The sequence below is a fragment of the Grus americana genome, chromosome 33, assembly GCF_028858705.1.
Source record: "Grus americana isolate bGruAme1 chromosome 33, bGruAme1.mat, whole genome shotgun sequence".
Classification (NCBI taxonomy): domain Eukaryota; kingdom Metazoa; phylum Chordata; class Aves; order Gruiformes; family Gruidae; genus Grus; species Grus americana.
Genome location: NC_072884.1, coordinates 902,511 through 919,718, shown reverse-complemented (window position 1 = coordinate 919,718; position 17,208 = coordinate 902,511). Strand labels below are relative to the sequence as shown.

General features: G+C 52.5%; 3 protein-coding genes across 4 annotated transcripts; all 3 read left to right on the top strand.

Moving 5' to 3' along the window:
* Positions 1-1,815: 1,815 nt before the first annotated feature.
* On the top strand, positions 1,816-5,582 carry LOC129198577 (C-type lectin domain family 17, member A-like). The gene is made up of 9 exons (XM_054808000.1): positions 1,816-1,930; positions 2,228-2,323; positions 2,501-2,599; positions 2,783-2,833; positions 2,940-3,029; positions 3,442-3,555; positions 3,639-3,790; positions 4,551-4,660; positions 5,304-5,582. The coding sequence occupies exons 1-9, from the start codon at positions 1,831-1,833 to the stop codon at positions 5,434-5,436; spliced, it is 945 nt and encodes a 314-aa protein (XP_054663975.1). The 5' UTR covers positions 1,816-1,830; the 3' UTR covers positions 5,437-5,582.
* A 478-nt stretch (positions 5,583-6,060) lies between these two features.
* On the top strand, positions 6,061-11,193 carry LOC129198576 (CD209 antigen-like protein A). The gene is made up of 10 exons (XM_054807999.1): positions 6,061-6,325; positions 6,696-6,746; positions 7,324-7,443; positions 7,562-7,612; positions 7,721-7,846; positions 8,281-8,343; positions 9,078-9,167; positions 9,392-9,561; positions 10,039-10,148; positions 10,470-11,193. Exons 1-10 carry the CDS (start codon positions 6,250-6,252, stop codon positions 10,603-10,605), a joined length of 993 nt encoding a protein of 330 aa, XP_054663974.1. The 5' UTR covers positions 6,061-6,249; the 3' UTR covers positions 10,606-11,193.
* Positions 11,194-12,335: 1,142 nt separating this feature from the next.
* On the top strand, positions 12,336-16,874 carry LOC129198575 (macrophage mannose receptor 1-like). Of its 2 annotated transcripts, XM_054807998.1 has the most exons (8): positions 12,336-12,454; positions 13,014-13,109; positions 13,230-13,334; positions 13,579-13,635; positions 13,759-14,151; positions 14,972-15,117; positions 16,135-16,244; positions 16,331-16,873. In XM_054807998.1, the coding sequence occupies exons 1-8, from the start codon at positions 12,382-12,384 to the stop codon at positions 16,455-16,457; spliced, it is 1,107 nt and encodes a 368-aa protein (XP_054663973.1). In that variant the 5' UTR covers positions 12,336-12,381; the 3' UTR covers positions 16,458-16,873. The 2 variants fall into 2 exon arrangements, with proteins under 2 accessions (XP_054663973.1, XP_054663971.1); XM_054807996.1 differs by having other exon boundaries at positions 13,014-13,334; positions 16,331-16,874.
* The last annotated feature ends 334 nt before the right edge of the window (positions 16,875-17,208 follow it).

Genomic DNA, 17,208 nt, shown 5'->3' with positions numbered 1-17,208 from the left:
GCAGGAGAAGATGAGACAGCCAATGGGAGCACTGAGACTAGGCGGCATTACCCCCCCCAGCACAGGTGGCTGATCCCACCTTCCTGGGCAGGCTTGCAGCTCTTATTGGCTGACGGCGGATGATAGGCAGCCGCCTCCACCTATGGGGCGTCGAGTAGCTGTTCGCAGCTGTGTGGTGAGGGGTCCGGGGCAGGGTCACTACCCGTTACCTCAGGGAGGGCGCCTGGGTAGGGGCACCCGGGTTGGGGTCCCCAGGGACAGGGGCATCGGGGGGTCCCTGATTACCCAGAGATAGGGGTATTGGGGCGATGGGGGGGTGCCCCATTCTCCAGGGTGTCAGGGGGACCGGGGTCCCCCATCCTGTAGGGACCTGGCGCTGGGGACTTTGAGGGCTCCTAGGTTGTGCAGGGATGAGGACAACAGGGACCCCAGTTCCCCAGAAATTGGGGTGACAGGGATCTCACGTTTCCCAGGGATTCATGTCTTGGGGCGTTCAGGGGTGCACAGTTCCCCAGGGATACGGGTTTGGGGGATAGTGGGGATGTCCCCGAGGACAGGAGCGGCAGTGTGCAGGATGTCCCCAGGGATATGGGGACACTGAGAGTCCTGCTGTCCCCAGGAACGGGGGTGTGGGGCACCGGCCATGCTGAGGTGCAGTTGGGGATATTTTTAACAATGCTGAGAAGTTGGTGGGGTTTTTTTGTTTGTTTTTTTTTTTTTTTTTAGGAGCTTAAAGGGATCTTTCAACCACTCCAGCTTCAGTATTTAAAAAATAAAAAGTTAAAACCCCCTAAAAAAGGTTAGAGATAAGGAGGTGGGAGGTTTAGGGATGGGAGTTGGTGTTTTTGGTCCTCTCTTGACTTTTATCTCAGTTTTCAATTCTTTCAGCTTCAAAAGCATCATCCTTGATTATTTTTAAACCTCTCCCATGCCACCGGGACAAACTGCGTGCTGACAGCAGAGAGGGGAACCACTGCGAGGGAACATGGGCTGAATTCACAGCGTTTTTGACCCAAAACTGACTCCATTGCCTCTTGGAAAGTGTGGGAACCCAAGGGCATGAGCAGCCACCCCAGGGAGATGTTTGGCCTCAACTTCCCCTAAATTTGGGATCAAGAAAGGGGAAATCAGACAAAAGGAGGAAGCTGCTATTTTTTTTTTTTTTTTCCCCCCAAAAGCAGGGGAACCGGAGTGAGGGACGTTCAACTTTTTTGGCTGTGTTTGCTTTTCCTGGGCTGCCTCTGTGAAATTCAGCTGAAATTGGTCAGCAGTGAAGTTTTAACTTTTGTTTTCCGCGATAGCCAGCCCAGGGGACGCCTGGCTCAAAGCCCTGAGGGTAACAAAAACAATTTTCTGGAGAAGAAACGAAGGAAATGGTGCCCCCCAAAATGAGGATTTTTAACAACGTGATGCTTCTCATGTTAAAAATACAAAAAATCGTCACGAAAAACACTGAACAAAAATATGCTAAAGAATTCCCACCAAACAACAACAAAAAGCTAAATTTAGGTGCTCATCTCGGAGCACTCTGGTCGCTGTTTTCGCATGAAGCCTCCAAAAAACGCCTCCTTGGGCAGCTGTGGGACTTGTTTGAGGAGAGCGGAGTGTGGTGGTTTTTAACCAATTCTAAAAATCAACAGAGAAGGGGCTGCGCTATGTGGCGAGGGGCTGCCCAAGTGCATCGGCTGCTCCAAAGCTCCTGAGTGTGCAGATTTTATTTCTAGGAAATTCGAATTATGAAACACGAGCGTTTCCTTCCCCCCCAGGATGAGATGACGCATCTTCCCCACCACATAAATTGGGGTGATATCAAAAGAAAAACTATCAGAGATGTCACGAGGCGAAGGTGTCGTCGGTGCCTACGAGAAATGTGATTTTGCCGAGGGGATGGAGTTGGAGAAGCGAGAGCGGAGGAAAGGACTTAAAGGAGGTATTGGGGCGAGGGACCGGCTTTGGGGATTCAGAGTCACAAAACTGGAGGTTTTCTGCTCTTTAAACCAGCCGTTTTCTGAACTTATCGCCAAATTTTGACGCCTGGTTCCTGCGTTGGGTCACAATCTAGGGAAGAGAGGTTTGAGTGTGGAGAACAGGGTCGTGGAGCCACTCGAGAGGTTGTTTCGGGGGGATCTCTCCTGTTTGTGCTATTCTTTAAGAAAATATCAGTTAGGGGGGAGTTATTTGGGGCCGCCTCACCCCATTTTGGCCCCGGCAATGCTGTCCATCCTAGCCTTGTCTCCGGAGAGAGCTGTCACTCTGCTGTACCTGCTTCTGGCCCTCGCCTTCGTGCTCTTCCTGGCTCTCACCATCGTGAGTCTCCGGAGAGGTGAGTCCTTGCTCTGATTGCCCCTACCGAGCGCAGAGCGGGCATGATTTCGGGGTAAAACACTGCTGGATGGAGCAAAACGCGGCTCCGAGTTAGGATTGAAGGTCCTTTTGCAGTCTGTGAGCTCTCCGGGGCTGGATCCGGAGCGAAGGCGAGCGCTCTCTTCCTCTCCCCCAGTATCCGCGGCATGGGAGGCCTTGGAACAAGCCCGGATGCAGAGTGAGAAGAGCTGGACAACGGCGTGGCACAACCTCTCGGAGGTCCAGCACATCCTCGGTATGACGTTTCACCCCAAAATGGCTCCCAGGCACTCGCTGCATCCTCAATACCTGCACGGATTTTCCCCCTGCTGCTTCCGGGGGTGCTTTTTCCAGAAAAAAACCCCCAAACTGATGCCGCTTTCTATCAGAACAGAGACAATTGGGGCTTGTTTTGAGCTTTCTCTTATTTTCCTCTTAGATAAACAGCTCTCCGGCGAGCTCAAGGCGATTCATGGCCGACTTCTGAACGGTATGCCAAGGAAAAGGCGGTTTTGGGGAAATACAGGCAGAATCCTGAATATCGGGTGCAGGCTGCGGAGAGATGCGGCCAAAAGCAGAGTTTTTCCTTTCTCCAGTGTCGCAAGAAGTGGAGAACGTGCGGTGGAAGATGACGCAGTGCAAAGCAGAGTGCGGGAAGGAGCTGTCAGATCGCCTCCGTGTGTTGGGTGAGAACCTGATTTTGATGGAAAATCGTTGAATTTGGTCCTTCTCCTCAATTCCCAAAACACACGGTATTGGGTACACACTCCAAATATTCCTAAAATGTGTACTGGAAGTACACGAAGCCAATCTTAGTGAGTTTGAGATATCATTACGTAGGATATTAACGGAAAAAAGCCTTTCTCAGCCTGGTGACAAACACAATAAAAAGCTCATTCAACGTAAGAGCTTTGAGCTTTCGCTGCTTGAAGTTTAGAGAACGGTAACTCGCACCAGGAAAACACACGGGGAATGCCACGGTGTAAATTGAGACAGAAAGAAACAAGGGAAGGGAGACAAAACCAGGGGTTTTTTTAAATTTTTTTTTTTTTTAGGTCTTTGTGGCAGCTGAATTACCTTTTATTCTCTCCCCGGCAGAGGAAAGGGACGTGTTGGAACCGGTGCTGCAGCAGCTAGCGGAGGTGAAGCAGGAGCAGAGCCGCGCGTCGGCGCTCCTTGACGCGGCGCTGGAGGAAACGCGTAACCTCTCAGGTGAGGGGCAGCAGTTCCCCTGTGCTGACCCACGCGTTCTCCTTTTTTTTTTTTTTTTAATTTTCCACCTCGTTTTCTTTCAGAAATTCTCTGCACGAGGTGTCCCGCTGGCTGGCAGCAGTTCGCCAAAACCTGTTATTTCTTTTCCACCACCGACAAACCCTGGCTGGCTGCTAAAGACTCCTGCGGTGACTTCAACGCCCATCTGGTCGTCATCAACAGCGAGCAGGAAAACGTAAGCTGAGAAATCCCATAAAAAGCAAAAAAAAAAAAAAAAAAAAGCCACCAAACCCCAGATTTCGTGAGTTTAGAGGAATATTAGACTACGGTTCCACAAACGGAAAGCTGGAGGGCGACTCAAGGCTGCCTGCAGAGGCGGGGAAAATGCAACATGAGGTTCCCTCTTGGTTCTGAAGTGATTTGGCCAAATTGCATTAATCTGTCCCCAAAATGGATGGTGTGATTTAAGGGGTTTTTTTGGGAGAAGCCACCCCTCCATCCGCAGTCTGCGTGACCCCCAAGGGGGTCTCAGGGTACGAGAGGTGCTTACCTGAGTTTGGGGTGGATGTGCCATGGCTCCACGGTGATTCCTCCTCGTGATCGTATAGGAATGTTAGAAGTTTTTTCAAAATTATTAAAGTTATTGAGAAATTATGGAATTATAGAATGAACAACAGAAATAGAACCCAAGCTGTGCACAAATTGGCATTTCTACCCTCATTCAGGAGGCTGCTTTCACCAACATAAGTTTTAAAGCTTTTTTAAGAGCTTCTCCCTCCAGATATTAGAAATTTCAGCACTTTTTTTCCATTTCTGACAGGAAGCGTTGCATTTTTTTGTCATGCTTGTGCCACGTCACAGTTGTCCCCTGCAAAGGACGGGCTCCCTGATGTCAACGACTGCCAGTGCTGGCCTCAGCACTGCTGAATCCCTTTGCTGTCATCTTCTGCTTCCCCTCCTGACTGTTCTTTTTTTTTTTTGTCCTCTGTTTGCAGAAATTTTTGGCAAATCACATCATGGAGAATCGGGTGTTCTGGCTGGGCCTGACCGACATGGACAAAGAAGGCGACTGGCAGTGGATAGATGGCCGTTCCCTCTCTCTCTCGTACGTTTTTTTTTTTTTTTTTTTAGCCTCATCGGAGTGTAAATCACCCCAAAAAATCAGCTCTGTTCTCCCTCAGCCCCTTTTTTTGCTTAAAAAAAGGCCCCGCGCCCTCATTAGCACACCCATCCGTTCTGGTTTAGTGCTTAAAAAGCACCTGAAAATGCTGCGTGGAGGGAAAGGTAAGAGGAACCACCCTGTTGCAGGCAAGATTTTGGCTTTTTTCCCCCCAAAATTGCTTTGGTTTCAGGGCTGAAAACCCAAGCGGGAACGCGCAAGGAGCCACAGTGCCTGCTTGGTTCCCCCCAGCTTGGTCTGTTCCCGACTGAGACCCCGCACCCTGAGTCAAAGGGGTTATTTCTAACGGATCTCTTCATTCTTGGGATTTTGGGAAAAAGCCGTTTTGTCATGTTAAACGTGGGGAAGACGGGGAAAAAAATCCCCGAAACTGCATTGCTGCGTTAAATGGGGGGAAAAGGTTTTTCGGGGGGGGGCTGTTGCCTTCCCCAGGAGATGCTGCCGGGCCTGCGTGCTCTCCGCCTGACTCCTCCTACTTAAAAAAAAAACCAAACCAAACCAAAACCAACCCAACGAGTTCCTAAACGGAGAGCTTTTCACCCAAACCGGTGCGCCCTGCTCCCCGCAGGTTCTGGAACAGCGGTGAACCCAACAACGTTGGCCACCACGGCGAGGACTGTGCCACCATCTACTCCAGCGGCCGCTGGAACGACGCTACCTGTTCCAATGCCGAGGCCTGGATCTGCGAGCGTAGCTGCTAACGGTTTCTCTCGCGTTTTAAAGATTTTTCGGGGTGTTTGTTAACGTTTTGTGAGCCGTTTACCTGTTGCGCCGAGGCTCGATGAGGCTTGCCGGTTAATCGGGGGGGGGGAAAAAAAAAAAAAATAAAGCGCTTCCATTGCGATTTGAACCAAAATTCACATAAATTGAGCTGATGTACCGAGGAGAGTCAGCGCGCACCTTTTTTCCCAGGGCTTAGGTAAAAAAACCCCAAAAAAAGGGAAGAGAGACCGGCGAAGACGAGGCATAAGTGTGTTTTCGGGGCGCGTATGCAAATCCTTGACTCGTGGGTGCTGAAGCGCGACGCCTGTTTTGCCGAAAGGCCGCGCTGCCGGATTCTCCTCCCAGCACGGGCAGTCGTTCTACTGGAAGATTTAGGATTTCACTGGTGCGGCGTTTAACGCTGGTAGGTGCTACTGTGGCAGTTTTATCTATAATCCCTTAAAAAAACCCCAAACTTGTGCGGGAGCTGCCTTCAAATTGCCGCTGGCGGCAGAGCTCTGGCGACGTCACCGTTCCTCCCCGCGAAACAAACCCATCGTCCCCAAATTCACCAAATCCCACGGTCCACTGAAAAGGCGTTAATTTTTGCTCGGGGAAGAGCGCAGTCTCGCCTTCATTTCACCACCCATTTGCGTGTCACCGCCGCCCCGGCGCGGAGAAGGAAGCGAAACCTAAGAGCCGAACCGCCAGCCAAAATGGGGTGCCGGAGGTGGCGAGGGGTGTGCCGGGGCGCGTGCCAAGGGGTTTAGCTCCGTGCCGGGCGCCTGCGCGGCTCTTCTCCCCGGCAAAGCATGGCCCAGCAGGAGACCTACGGCAACTGGCTGGGTCCCCCGTTGGCGCCCACCAAGCGGCTGGTCAGACAAGCAGGTAAAACCGGGGGGGACTCCCCCAACCCCGGCCCCGCACACGCTTTTCCGTCTCCTTGGCGTGCGTTTTCGGGACCGGCGGGCGTCTCGGCGAAGCGCAACGGCATCCGAATATGCCGGCGGGTCGCTGCTGTCGTACGGAGCAGAGCAAAACGTGTTTGGGGCGCTCAGAATCATGTGGGTCCCGGTCTCCGCTCAAGAGCCCCTAAATCTCTATGTTTGGGCCCAATTTCAGGTGTATACTCTGCGCCGGGCCTTAAAGAAGCATCGGTAACTTCTTACCGGTGGCGACAGGGTTAGAAGAAACGCTAGTGATGGTTTTGAGGATCTTCCCCTTAGTTTCAGTGCTTTTTTCCTTATTTTTTTGGCAGGGATTTACTCCGTCGCTGGGAAAATTACACCCGTGGGTGACTTCAGACCCGGTAAGTCATCATTTTTTCACCTTTTCAGGCTTTTTTGTAGCGCGGATGGAAAGCAGAACTCCCCAAGGTGCCTCCCCGAGGCGCCTCCCCGAGGCCAAACTGGGCTTTATTTTCAGCTCGGTTGGTCAAACGTGTCTTGCTATACGCAGCATTTCTCTCCAAATTTTGTTCCTTCTGTCCAACAACATCAAATTGCCCCAAAAATATCCTGAAAATCTGCCCCGGGGGGATATTGAGAGGGAATTTATTGCTCCATCCTCACTCTTGGAGCCGGTATTTGCACCTTTGCAGGCTCAAATTCATCCCCTTCCACTGTGAACTTCAAACTCCAACAGAGTTGCTTGGATTTGCAGCCAAGAGGAGAACTTGGAGCAATGTTATATATAAAAATTATAAAATCAATATATATTGAGAAAAGGATGCAAAAGTCTTGCCGGAGGTGCTGTGGATTTACTGAAGGGGAAAGAGGAATTGCGGGTTTTTATGTTTTCCAAAGAATCCATCTGATTGTTAACGGACAGGATTCCCGGTTGGCCTAAAATCCTGATTTTTCTCACCCATTTGTCTTCTCACGTAGCATCCCCAGACAGCTTTGAGGATGATTACGATGATGTGTCCCTATCGGAGTCGGATCGTGGCCACAGGCCGGTGGCGGCCGATGAAGATCTGCAGAGCCAGAGGAGCAAAGGAGGCACAGGTAGCACCCGCCTCTTCTCCCCGCATCGCCTGTGCGCTCGAGGACCTCTGCGGGGTTGGATTTTGCTCTAAAACACCCCAAAACCATCACCCGACGACTCTTTCCTCCCTCCCAACAGGAGTTTACATCCTTGCGGGGAAACCGCCATCTCCAAATCCTTCCCAAAAGGGTGAGTTGCCCTTGACTGATGTCTCTATCCCATACCGGAGCCCTCGGCCGGATCCAGACCCAAAAAGATGGGATTCTTCCCCGATTCCTCCCACGCTGCTCTCCTCAGGTGGCCCGGAGCCCAGCGGTGGCAGGGGAAAGAGCCGCAGGATGACGTCTCTGGCCGTCCTTTACGTCCTGGTAGCGCTGAGCTTTGTCGCGTGGGTGCTGCTCTTCACGCTGGCCATGGTGAAACGTAAGTGTCCCTGCCGGGCCAGGAAACAGGTGGTTTGGTTAAAATACCCTCCCCCACCCCCCCCAAAAAAAAAATTTTAATTGTTAAAAATAATTTGTGGCTGGTGCTTGCAATGCTGTAAGTGTCCGTCTGTGTGGAAACCGCAGCTAAAGCCTGTCCGTCGTCGTGATTTGGTTTTAATTCCACCTCGGTGCGTGAATTTTAGGGTTTTATCATGAAATTTCTCCCAGTGTGCTACATATGGGTGGTGCTTCCTTCTGCTTGCACCAGCAGTACTCCCCATTTGCTACAGGGTGTAAATCCAGAGTAAATCCATTCTGGAATTCCCCGCTCGGCCCCAAAAAAGCCATAAATTGGGCAAATTTAGATGCCGTTCGTGATTCCTCGGTATGACCCAGCCATGTTTGGTTTTTTTTCCTTCGTTTTCATTTCAGACATGGAAATCATGGCGGAGTTAAAGCTCTTGAAGGCAAACTACTCGGAGAATCAAGCCAACGGTAGGTCCTCGGACTTCACATCCCCGCGGTGAAGTTTTAACGGCTGTTGGGAGACACCGATTTTTCAGTGTTTGGCTCTTTTCTGCCACCGGTTTTGCTGTTTGGTGTAAATTAAGGGGGAAAAAAACCCCAAACTGTCTTTTCGAGCAGCTCCTAGTTCTGCTCTTAGTGAAGCAATGCTGACTTTTACCGATTTATTTTGGATTTCCACTGGGAATTACACTGGGGTAGTGGTGTAGATCGGACACCGACGAAGCTCATGCCCCAATCCTGAAGGAATTAGCCCCAAAACGGTGCAAATAGGAGTAAATCAACCCTCGGGATATCACAGGATTTATCCGGATTGCAGATTGTGATCTTACTGGGTGGCAAATCCATCCCATTATCTCTGTGACAGGTAATGGGAAAGGAAGGACATAAATCCTGCAAAAAATTCCGCAAAAGTCAAGTATAAGGGGCCAAATCATTAATCGCTGCCAAATGAGTGATTAATTAAATGATACTATGGGTGATATTGCAGCAAAATGTCACCCAAAGAGGGGAAAAAACCCCAACCACACAGCAAAGCTGGCGGCCGGTGATGTAAGAGATTTTGCAGATTGAGGTTTCTACGTACGAAAAAGTAATAAATTCTGGGGGAAAGAGCTCAAGATTTGGGTAAACTGCAGAAAGGAAGGAGGAAGAAGAGGGGGGACGGGGCTGGCGGCGACGGCTCACCCTGCTGCGCTCCCCAGTGTGGCAGGAGCTGTCGGAGAGGCAACGGGAACAGATGCGGATGCGGAGCGGGATGCACAAATACTACGAGGAATTGCAGGACATCACAGGTAAAACCGCCGTCTCCGTCTCGATGGTCTCTCATCGTTACGCACCAGGAGAGAAACCTCCTGGTTTTAACCCAGAAAGACCACAGTGGTCTTAGAGATGGAAAATTTGGGTGATTTACACCAATTTTGAGATGTCACCTCCACCGGTGAAGCCGCGGAGGAAAACTGATTTATTTATTTTTTTTTTTTTTTGCCTGCTTTTTGGGGGTTTCTCATCCTTCCAGCGCTGATCTGCAGATCTGTCCCGGATAACAAGAAATGCTCGGTCGGCTGGAAGATCTTCGAGAAAAGCTGCTACTCCTTCTCGACGGAGACGATGAGCTGGTCGGATGCGAAGGACATCTGCACCGACCAAGGCGCTCACCTGGTCATCGTCAACTCGGAGCACGAGCAGGTCAGTTGGATGCTTACAAGTAAAAAATAACCAGTTTCTCAGCTTACACGGTGCCCAAAATACCCATTTTTACAGAGAATTCCTACGCTGGCAAACACAGGAAATCTAAAACCTCTTTTTTTTCGGGCTCAAATTAGCCGAGATTGGGCCACGGGGCTCAGAGTTATTTGGAGGTGGAGAGAAGCGCCAACGGCCAAGCTGAGTTCGGTTGAGTGACTTCCTGTTTTTAGGAAAAAGTGCTAAAAATGAAGAAAAAGAAAAAAAAAAAAAAAAAAAAAAGAAAAGGTCAACATCTCCTTTCCGGAGTGCTGTGTGTGCACTTTCCTTTAACGTACACAAATTGTTCCCTAGTTACAAAAAAAAACCCCACGGCTCGCGTATCGCGGTGATGATCTCACTTTAATTGCCAAAAGCGATGCTCCGTAGTCTACCAGAATTGTTATTTTGGGGCTGTTTTGACCGATTTTGCTCCTTTAGAAGTTCCTGATGGACAATATTAACAACAGCAGCACGTACTGGCTGGGAGTGACGGATCAGCTGGAGGAAGGCACCTGGGTCTGGACTAATGGCGAACGTGCAAGTATTAGGTAAAAATTCCCTCCGGGAATTCTCCAAGATTGGAAAATAATCAGCGAATAAATTGGAAAAAGGTGAAGTTGACCCACCGAAACTTTGGGTTTTTTTGGTAGTTTTCCATAAGGCAAAGGATTTACGTTGGAAAAATGGTAGTATCAGAGGGTTTTCTTGCTGGTGGTAAAAAAATAAAAGAGCTTTTTAGTGGACTCCTTCCCTCGTAATAAAAATTTTACCTCTTCCTGAGAGAGCTCCGCTGCCGTGGGGCTCGTTTTTATTTCTTTATTATTTTCTCTTTTCCTTTTTTCTCCTCCTTTTCCTCCTTCTTTCTCCAGCTACTGGAACACGTGGAAGGAGAACAAAGACAAGGACCAGAAGGACTGCGGCAGCATCGGGCCCGACGGCATCTGGAACGACGACAGATGCTCCCACTTCAATCACTGGATTTGTGAAAAATCCTGGAATTGCTGAATTTAATATTATTTTTTTTTCCCCCGTTTCCAGACAATTTTCAATGTGCCTGTTAAAAAACAAAAAAAAGTATATTTCAAACTTCCCTCTTGGGAGTTGAATGAACTCACGCAGCTCTTGGGGGATCCGGAGGTTCCACACCTCCACGCTCCCATTTTTTGCCTATTAATAACGTGCAAATCCCTAAAAAAAAAAATTAATGGGCAAAATCCCCAACCGTGAAAAAAAAAAAAAGGGATTTTCAGTTAAAATAATTACTGTAAAATGATTAAAACCCCCACTCACTAGCACAAAACCGGTCCCCTTTCTCAGCGTTGTTGAATTTCTCCTTTTCCCCAAGCTCTGCTGCCATGTCACAGTTTCTGCTTAACTCTCAGAAAAGACAATTTCAGTAAAATCCTGGGGTTTTTTTCCCATTTTCCAAATCCTTTTTTTTCCATATTTATCCTTCCTTCCAGCAGGCACCACCTCCCATCTCTTCCCAGCAGCTAAAACCCCCCCAAAACCCCAATTCTGCTCACTTATCCATCTCTTAATTCAGCACATTATCACCCAATAAAACTTAATATTTTTTTTTTCCCTAAGAAATACTGCGTGTACCGTTTGGTCTTTTTTTTTTTTTTTGCCCCAAATAAATAAAATGGCCCAGTCGACTCATCCCGGTGGCTGAAAATTTCCGGAATCGAAGGAATCTTTTTAAAACCGTGGCGTGATGTTAATAATTGTTTTATAAAGGGTTATAAGCTAAAAAAAAAAAAAAACCAACCCAAAAAATCGATGTTTTAGGGGAATTTATACATTATCGATCGGTGGAAATGCAATGAATCATTACGGGTAACAAAATTCCCTCTCTGGGTTGAAAATTAACCGTGGGAGTTCTCCACCCCCCGAAAATGGCAAAATTTGAGTCAGGCTTGAGAAATTTGCTGTAAAAATCAATAAAAAAAGGACTCGTGGCAGAAAACGAAAATGGTTTTAGGCCGGTTTTTGGCTATTTTTCAACAACAAAAAATTAAATTAACCAGTGGCGGAGCTAGCGTGAAAAGATGCTTCAACCCTCGATAAAAATTTGTTAATTTAACCAAAATCACCACCGCGGCACACCCGGCCCCATCGTGGCCCTGCACCCGCCCCACGGCACTGGGTGCCTGCTCCCACCGGCTGTGATAATCCGGGTGTCGGCGGGTGGCCGGGAAGCTGTGGCCCGGGGCTGGTGGGTGCCGATAGCACCCAGCTCTTCCTGCGGAGCCGGCGTGGGGCCAAGCACCCTCCCCTTGAGGCCACCAACTCTCCCATGGGTGCTGGAGTGGGTGCACCCTGGTGTGGGCAGAACGCCGGGGATGCACCGGCCGTGGGGGCACCTTGGACACCAGACGCTGCCCGTGGGGTACGGGGACGCCCCCGGCATGGGGACACCTGGCTCTTGCTCTCCCCGAGTCCCCCGCGTGCCAACCAGCACCCACCCCCCCCCCCAAACCAGGCAGCACCCTTGCCCCTCTCCCTGCCCCCCCCCACCTTCCCCCAGGTCCTTCCTTCGTGGACACCCCAGGGACACGGGGGTCTTTGCCAGCACCCGCTGGGGACTGTCACTGGCGGTGCCACCTCCAGCCAGGCTTTGGGGTGCAGGGAGGGAGCCTCTGGGTGCTCGGGGGGGGCCCCTTTGAGGTCCGTCCCCGGGGTGGGAGTGCATCCGGCATCCCCCCCTTCACCCACTTCCCGCAGGCTTTATCAGTGGGGACACCCGCTGGGGACAAACTCTTCGGCGCCACAGGGACGATGTACGGCAACATCGAGTCCAGCCAAGCCGGGCAGGGGCAAACGTGGGTGCTGGGACCCGGCGGTGGGGAAGGTAGGGAGCACCCTGGGGTGCTGGTTGGGGTGGGGGGGGTGAGCCCAGCAGTCCTGCTGTCCCTAACGCACACCCCATGTCACTTTTGGGGTCTCACCGTGTTGGGGATGTCCCCGGTCTCTGTCCCTGGTGCCCACAGGAGGATCCCAGGGTGGGTGGTGGCACCCAGGTGGGTTCCCCCATCTCTGCTCTCTGAGGGGTGGCCCCAGGGTGGGCAGTGGTGGCACGGAGAGGGATCCCCGAGGGGTCCCTGGGGTGGTTGGTCACCCTCCAGGGGAGACTCTCCCATCCCAGGTGTCCAAGGAGGGGTTCCCTAGGGCAGATGGTGACACCAAAGGGGACCCCCATTTCCATCCTCGGTGCCCAAGGGCGATCCCTGGGGAGGTTGGAGACACCTGGGGGGGGATCCCCCACCGCTGTTTCTCAAGGGGGTGTCCCCAGCGGAGTGACACCAGTGGGAATCCCCCATCCTGGTGCCCGACGGGAGTCCCCAGGGATCGTGGTGGCACTGGGAGGGGGAGATCCCCCACAAGTGCCGTCACCGTTGCCCCCTCCCCAGCCTGCAGCGACCTGTGCCCCGCAGAGGAGAACCTGTACGAACCCCTGGACCCCCCCATCGCCATGCCAAGCCAGAAGCACGTGCCCGACCCCCCAGGTACGGCGTGGACGAGGGCAAGAGCATCGCCGGCAGGACAAAACACCGCTGCGGTTAAAGCCGGTGCCAACCGGCTCTGCCCAAACCGGGAACCGGTCGTCACTCACCCACCCTCCCCAGCATCAGCGTGGAGCTCCAGGGAGAAGCTGGTGCTGGTGGGCACCGTGGCCCTGGGGGTCTCGGTGCTGATGAACGTACTCTTCCTCACCGTCGGCTTGCGGCACAGTGAGTAGCGGGGCTCCGTGGGGCTCCCCGCTTCCACCTGGGGAGACAATGCCGGAGTTGCTGTGGGGAGGGGGGAGCAGAGTTAAGGTTATCAGGGTGTTGGGGGTCTCCATGGAGGGGGGGGGTCCTGAGTGCTCAGCACCCTGCAACCCCACCCTTGCCGTGGCAACAACCCCAGGACACCCTGTGCCTTGCGGTGACGGGGTGACCTCTGTGTGTCCCGCATGTCCCCCCTCCACCCCAGTTACAGCCCTGACAGAGACGCTGGAGGCTGAGAAGGCGAAGGAGCTGCCAAAATTGGGTGCGTGTGTGTCCCCCCCCCGCCATTCCCTTTCCACGGTGACACCCACGGACGTGTCCCCAGTCCTCGTGTGTGTGTGTGTGTGTGTCCCCCTGGCACCGTTCACCGTGAACCTCTCCACAGCCTCCCAGTCCTTCCTGCTGTACAACGAACACCACCGCAAGTGCGTGGAGGCCAGCGGGAAACAGCTGACGGCAACGACGTGCCGGCCCGAAGCCGCGGCACAACAGTTCCGGTGGTTACACGGCAGCCAGTTACAGGGCTCGGCGAGCCAGCGCTGCATTACGGCAACCCTCGGGCAAAACTTGGCCTTCGTAAGGCTGGAACCGTGCCAGGACAACAGCTCGCTGCAACGCTGGGAATGCCGCGACGGTGGGCTGTTGGCACTCGCCGGTTACGATCTCTACTTCAATTACGGCAACAACCAGAAGCACACGGTGATGCTCTACACCGGGGACCGCGAATGGAGCCGCTGGGTCATCCACGGGAGCAAGGATAACGTCTGTTCCCGCTCCTGTAAGTCCCGGCACCTTTATCCCAAATATTTAGGGCTTCGCCTAACCCTACGCTGGCTGAAGTTCAGCCCTAACCTGGCACGGATACAGCTTAAGCCAAGCTCAAACTGCAACAGGGCCCTAAGCCTGATCTAACCCTACATTTAGGGTGACTTAGCCTAACCCTAACTGAGCCCAAACCTTAATGGGGGTCCTAACCCCGATGCAGACTTAACCCTAAATACATGCGACTAAACCTAACTCTAAGCGAGGTCAAACCTCAATGGGGTCTTAACCCTTAACCCAGCCCAAACCCTAAATATTTGTGGCTTTACCTAACCCTAAGCTAGCCCAAACCCAAGCAGGCCCATAAGCACAAACCATTCATAGCCCTAAATATATAGGATTTAAACTAACCCTAATCTAGCCCGAATCCCAATAATCCTAATCTAGCCCTAACCCTAAATATATAGGATTTAAATTAATCCTAAAATAGCCCTAATCCCAGTGAGGGCCTAACTCTAACTCAGCCATAGCCCTAAATATCTGGGACTTAACCCTAATTTAGCCCCAAATTCAGCATGGTCCTAACCCCAACCCAGTTGTAACCCAAAACATACAGGACTAAAGCTAAACCCAAACCCCAGTGGGACCCCAACCCCGTCCTAACCCTAAATATATAGGATTTAACCCAAATCCCAGCAGGGCTCTCAGCCTAACGCTAACGCAGACGCTCAGCAGCCGGGGTCGTGTCTCTGGCCAGGCCTGTCACCGGTTTAGGGGGTCTCGCAGCCCCAACTTGGGGGTGACCCCCTTTTTTTTGTGTCCCCCAACATCCCCAGGTTGTCCCCCTTGCTCCAAAGGCTGGATTTATTATGGGAACTCCTGCTATTTCTACTCCAAGACGTTGAGTTCCTGGGCAAACGCCCAGCATTTCTGCTCCGTCCTGGATACGCAGCTCCTGGAGGTGGATAGCCCCGAGGAGAAGGTGAGTGGGGATGGATCCGGGTATCCGGGAAGGGGGACGGGGAGGTGGGACGCTGTGATGCCCGAGATGGGTTCTCTGGGGAGGGGACGATCTCCTGGGGGACGGGGAGTGGCTGGAAGCCTCATGTGAACCCCGTAAAGCTTGTCCTGAACCTTGCAACAGCTTTGGGGTCACCCCACTTTTCCCACAGGTGGGTGCTGCTGAGCCCTCACCCTAAACTTTACCCCAGTTCTGTCCTTTCAACCCTAAATTTACACTCTAGTGCCTAACAATTCTAGAATTAAGCCTAAGCCCATTCCTAATGGAGCTGTAACACTAATACTGAACCAAATCCAGCCAAAACTTATCCCTAACTCTATCCCTAACCCTAAGCCTAATCCTAACCCTGGCTCTAACCCTAATTCTCACCATAACCTTGACCTCAACCCTATCCCTAACAGCAACCCTGACCTTAACCCTGTCCCTGACCCTGATCCTGACCATAACCCTAGTCTGATTAACTGTAAACATAATCCTACCCCTATCCTACACCTAACCCTATCCTAAACCTAACTCTACATGTATTTATAGGACTCGACCCAACCCTAAGCTAGCCCAAACCCCAACGGGGTCCTAACCCAGCCCTAACCCTATAGATATAGGTCTTAAGCTAAGCCTAAAATAGTCCAGATCCCAACGAGGCTCTAACCCTAACTCTAACCTTCATTTTTCATAACTGTGACCCCAAACTCATGTATAACCTGACCTTAACCCCAGCCCTAGCGCCCCACAGACCCTCACCCTGCCGTCCTCGACCCCAAACCTCCTCTGAACTGTCCCCCAGCACCAAAAAAACCCACCCCCAAACTCCCCCCCACATCTCCCCGCTCCAGGGCAGAGCTTGTGTCAGCAGTGGGAAGGGAGATATGGCATCAGGCCTTACCTGCCACCAGGATCTGCTGTCCCCCGTTGTCCCCAAGGGTGGGCAGGGGGTCGTGGGGGGGCTCTGCCATGGGGTGACGCTGTCTTTGTCCCCAGGAGTACATCCAGAACATGCTGCAAGGCTCCTCCTGGCTCGGCATCCGGGATGAGGAAGTCGAGGGCACCTGGAAGCGGGCAAATGGGACTGTTGTACCCCGGGAAAGCAGGTACAGCCCAGCGGGTGCTGGGGACAGGGACTTGGGGGCGCAGGGGGGACACCCCTAATCTGTCCTGATTCCCCTCCTTGACACAGCTCGTGGCACAGGAACGAGCCCAACGGCGGGTTCCAGGAGAACTGTGCGGCGGTGAGGAAGGACGGCGAGTGGTACGACTTCCCCTGCACGGGTCAGCTCCCCTGGGTGTGCGAGGGACACCCCTGAGTGTGCAAGGGACACCCCAAAAGCTCTCCCATCAGCACCCACTAATCCCCGGGGGGGGGGCTCCCCCAACCTCTCTCCACTTGCCACATCTGACCTGCAGCACTCCGGGATGCAGCCCCGACCTTCAGCGTGTCCGTTTAAGGTCCATGGATGGATCTCCAGGGAAAATTTGGGGTACGGGGTGAAGCCGGAGGGGGGGAATCCCTGCGGGGCAATAAACACATGCGCAGAGTGAAACCCTGCTCCGGTGATGTGGAGGGGGCCGCGTGGGATGGGGGACCCCCGATGACGTGGGATGGATGGGTGCGGGGTGGTTCCTGGCTCTGGGTTTGGGGGTCCCCCGGCGGAGCAGCGGTGGTTTGGGGGATGATGCCACATGGAGAATGGAGGGGTCTTGGGCGCCCAGGCTCCCCCAATCCCCTATGATCCCTTCAATTAGCCTTCAGGCTCCCCAAAATACCCTCCAGACTCCCCCAAATACCTCCCTGACCCCCAAATAATCCCCAGCTCCCCCCCAAATACCCTCTAGTCCTCCCTAAATAGCCCCCAGGCCCACAAACACCCCAGGGCTCCCCCAAATACCCCCCCAGATGCCCCTAGATACCACCCAGACCCCCACAAGTACCTCCCAGGACACCCCAAATACCCCATACCCCTCAAATACCCTCCACACTCACCTAAATACCCCCCAGACCCCCAAATATCCCCCTTGGGGCTGCCCAAAACACCCACAGACCCCAAAATAGCCCCC

Coding starts and splice junctions, on each gene's coding strand:
- LOC129198575 (XM_054807996.1), top strand. CDS start 12,382: ATGTACGGCAACATCGAGTCCAGCCAAGCCGGGCAGGGGCAAACGTGG. Junction 13,335..13,578: donor CACCGTCGGCTTGCGGCACA/GTGAGTAGCGGG, acceptor CCTCCACCCCAG/TTACAGCCCTGACAGAGACG. Junction 14,152..14,971: donor TAACGTCTGTTCCCGCTCCT/GTAAGTCCCGGC, acceptor CAACATCCCCAG/GTTGTCCCCCTTGCTCCAAA.
- LOC129198577 (XM_054808000.1), top strand. CDS start 1,831: ATGTCACGAGGCGAAGGTGTCGTCGGTGCCTACGAGAAATGTGATTTT. Junction 2,324..2,500: donor CATCGTGAGTCTCCGGAGAG/GTGAGTCCTTGC, acceptor CCTCTCCCCCAG/TATCCGCGGCATGGGAGGCC. Junction 3,556..3,638: donor GGAAACGCGTAACCTCTCAG/GTGAGGGGCAGC, acceptor GTTTTCTTTCAG/AAATTCTCTGCACGAGGTGT.
- LOC129198576 (XM_054807999.1), top strand. CDS start 6,250: ATGGCCCAGCAGGAGACCTACGGCAACTGGCTGGGTCCCCCGTTGGCG. Junction 6,326..6,695: donor GCGGCTGGTCAGACAAGCAG/GTAAAACCGGGG, acceptor TTTTTTTGGCAG/GGATTTACTCCGTCGCTGGG. Junction 10,149..10,469: donor GGCGAACGTGCAAGTATTAG/GTAAAAATTCCC, acceptor TTCTTTCTCCAG/CTACTGGAACACGTGGAAGG.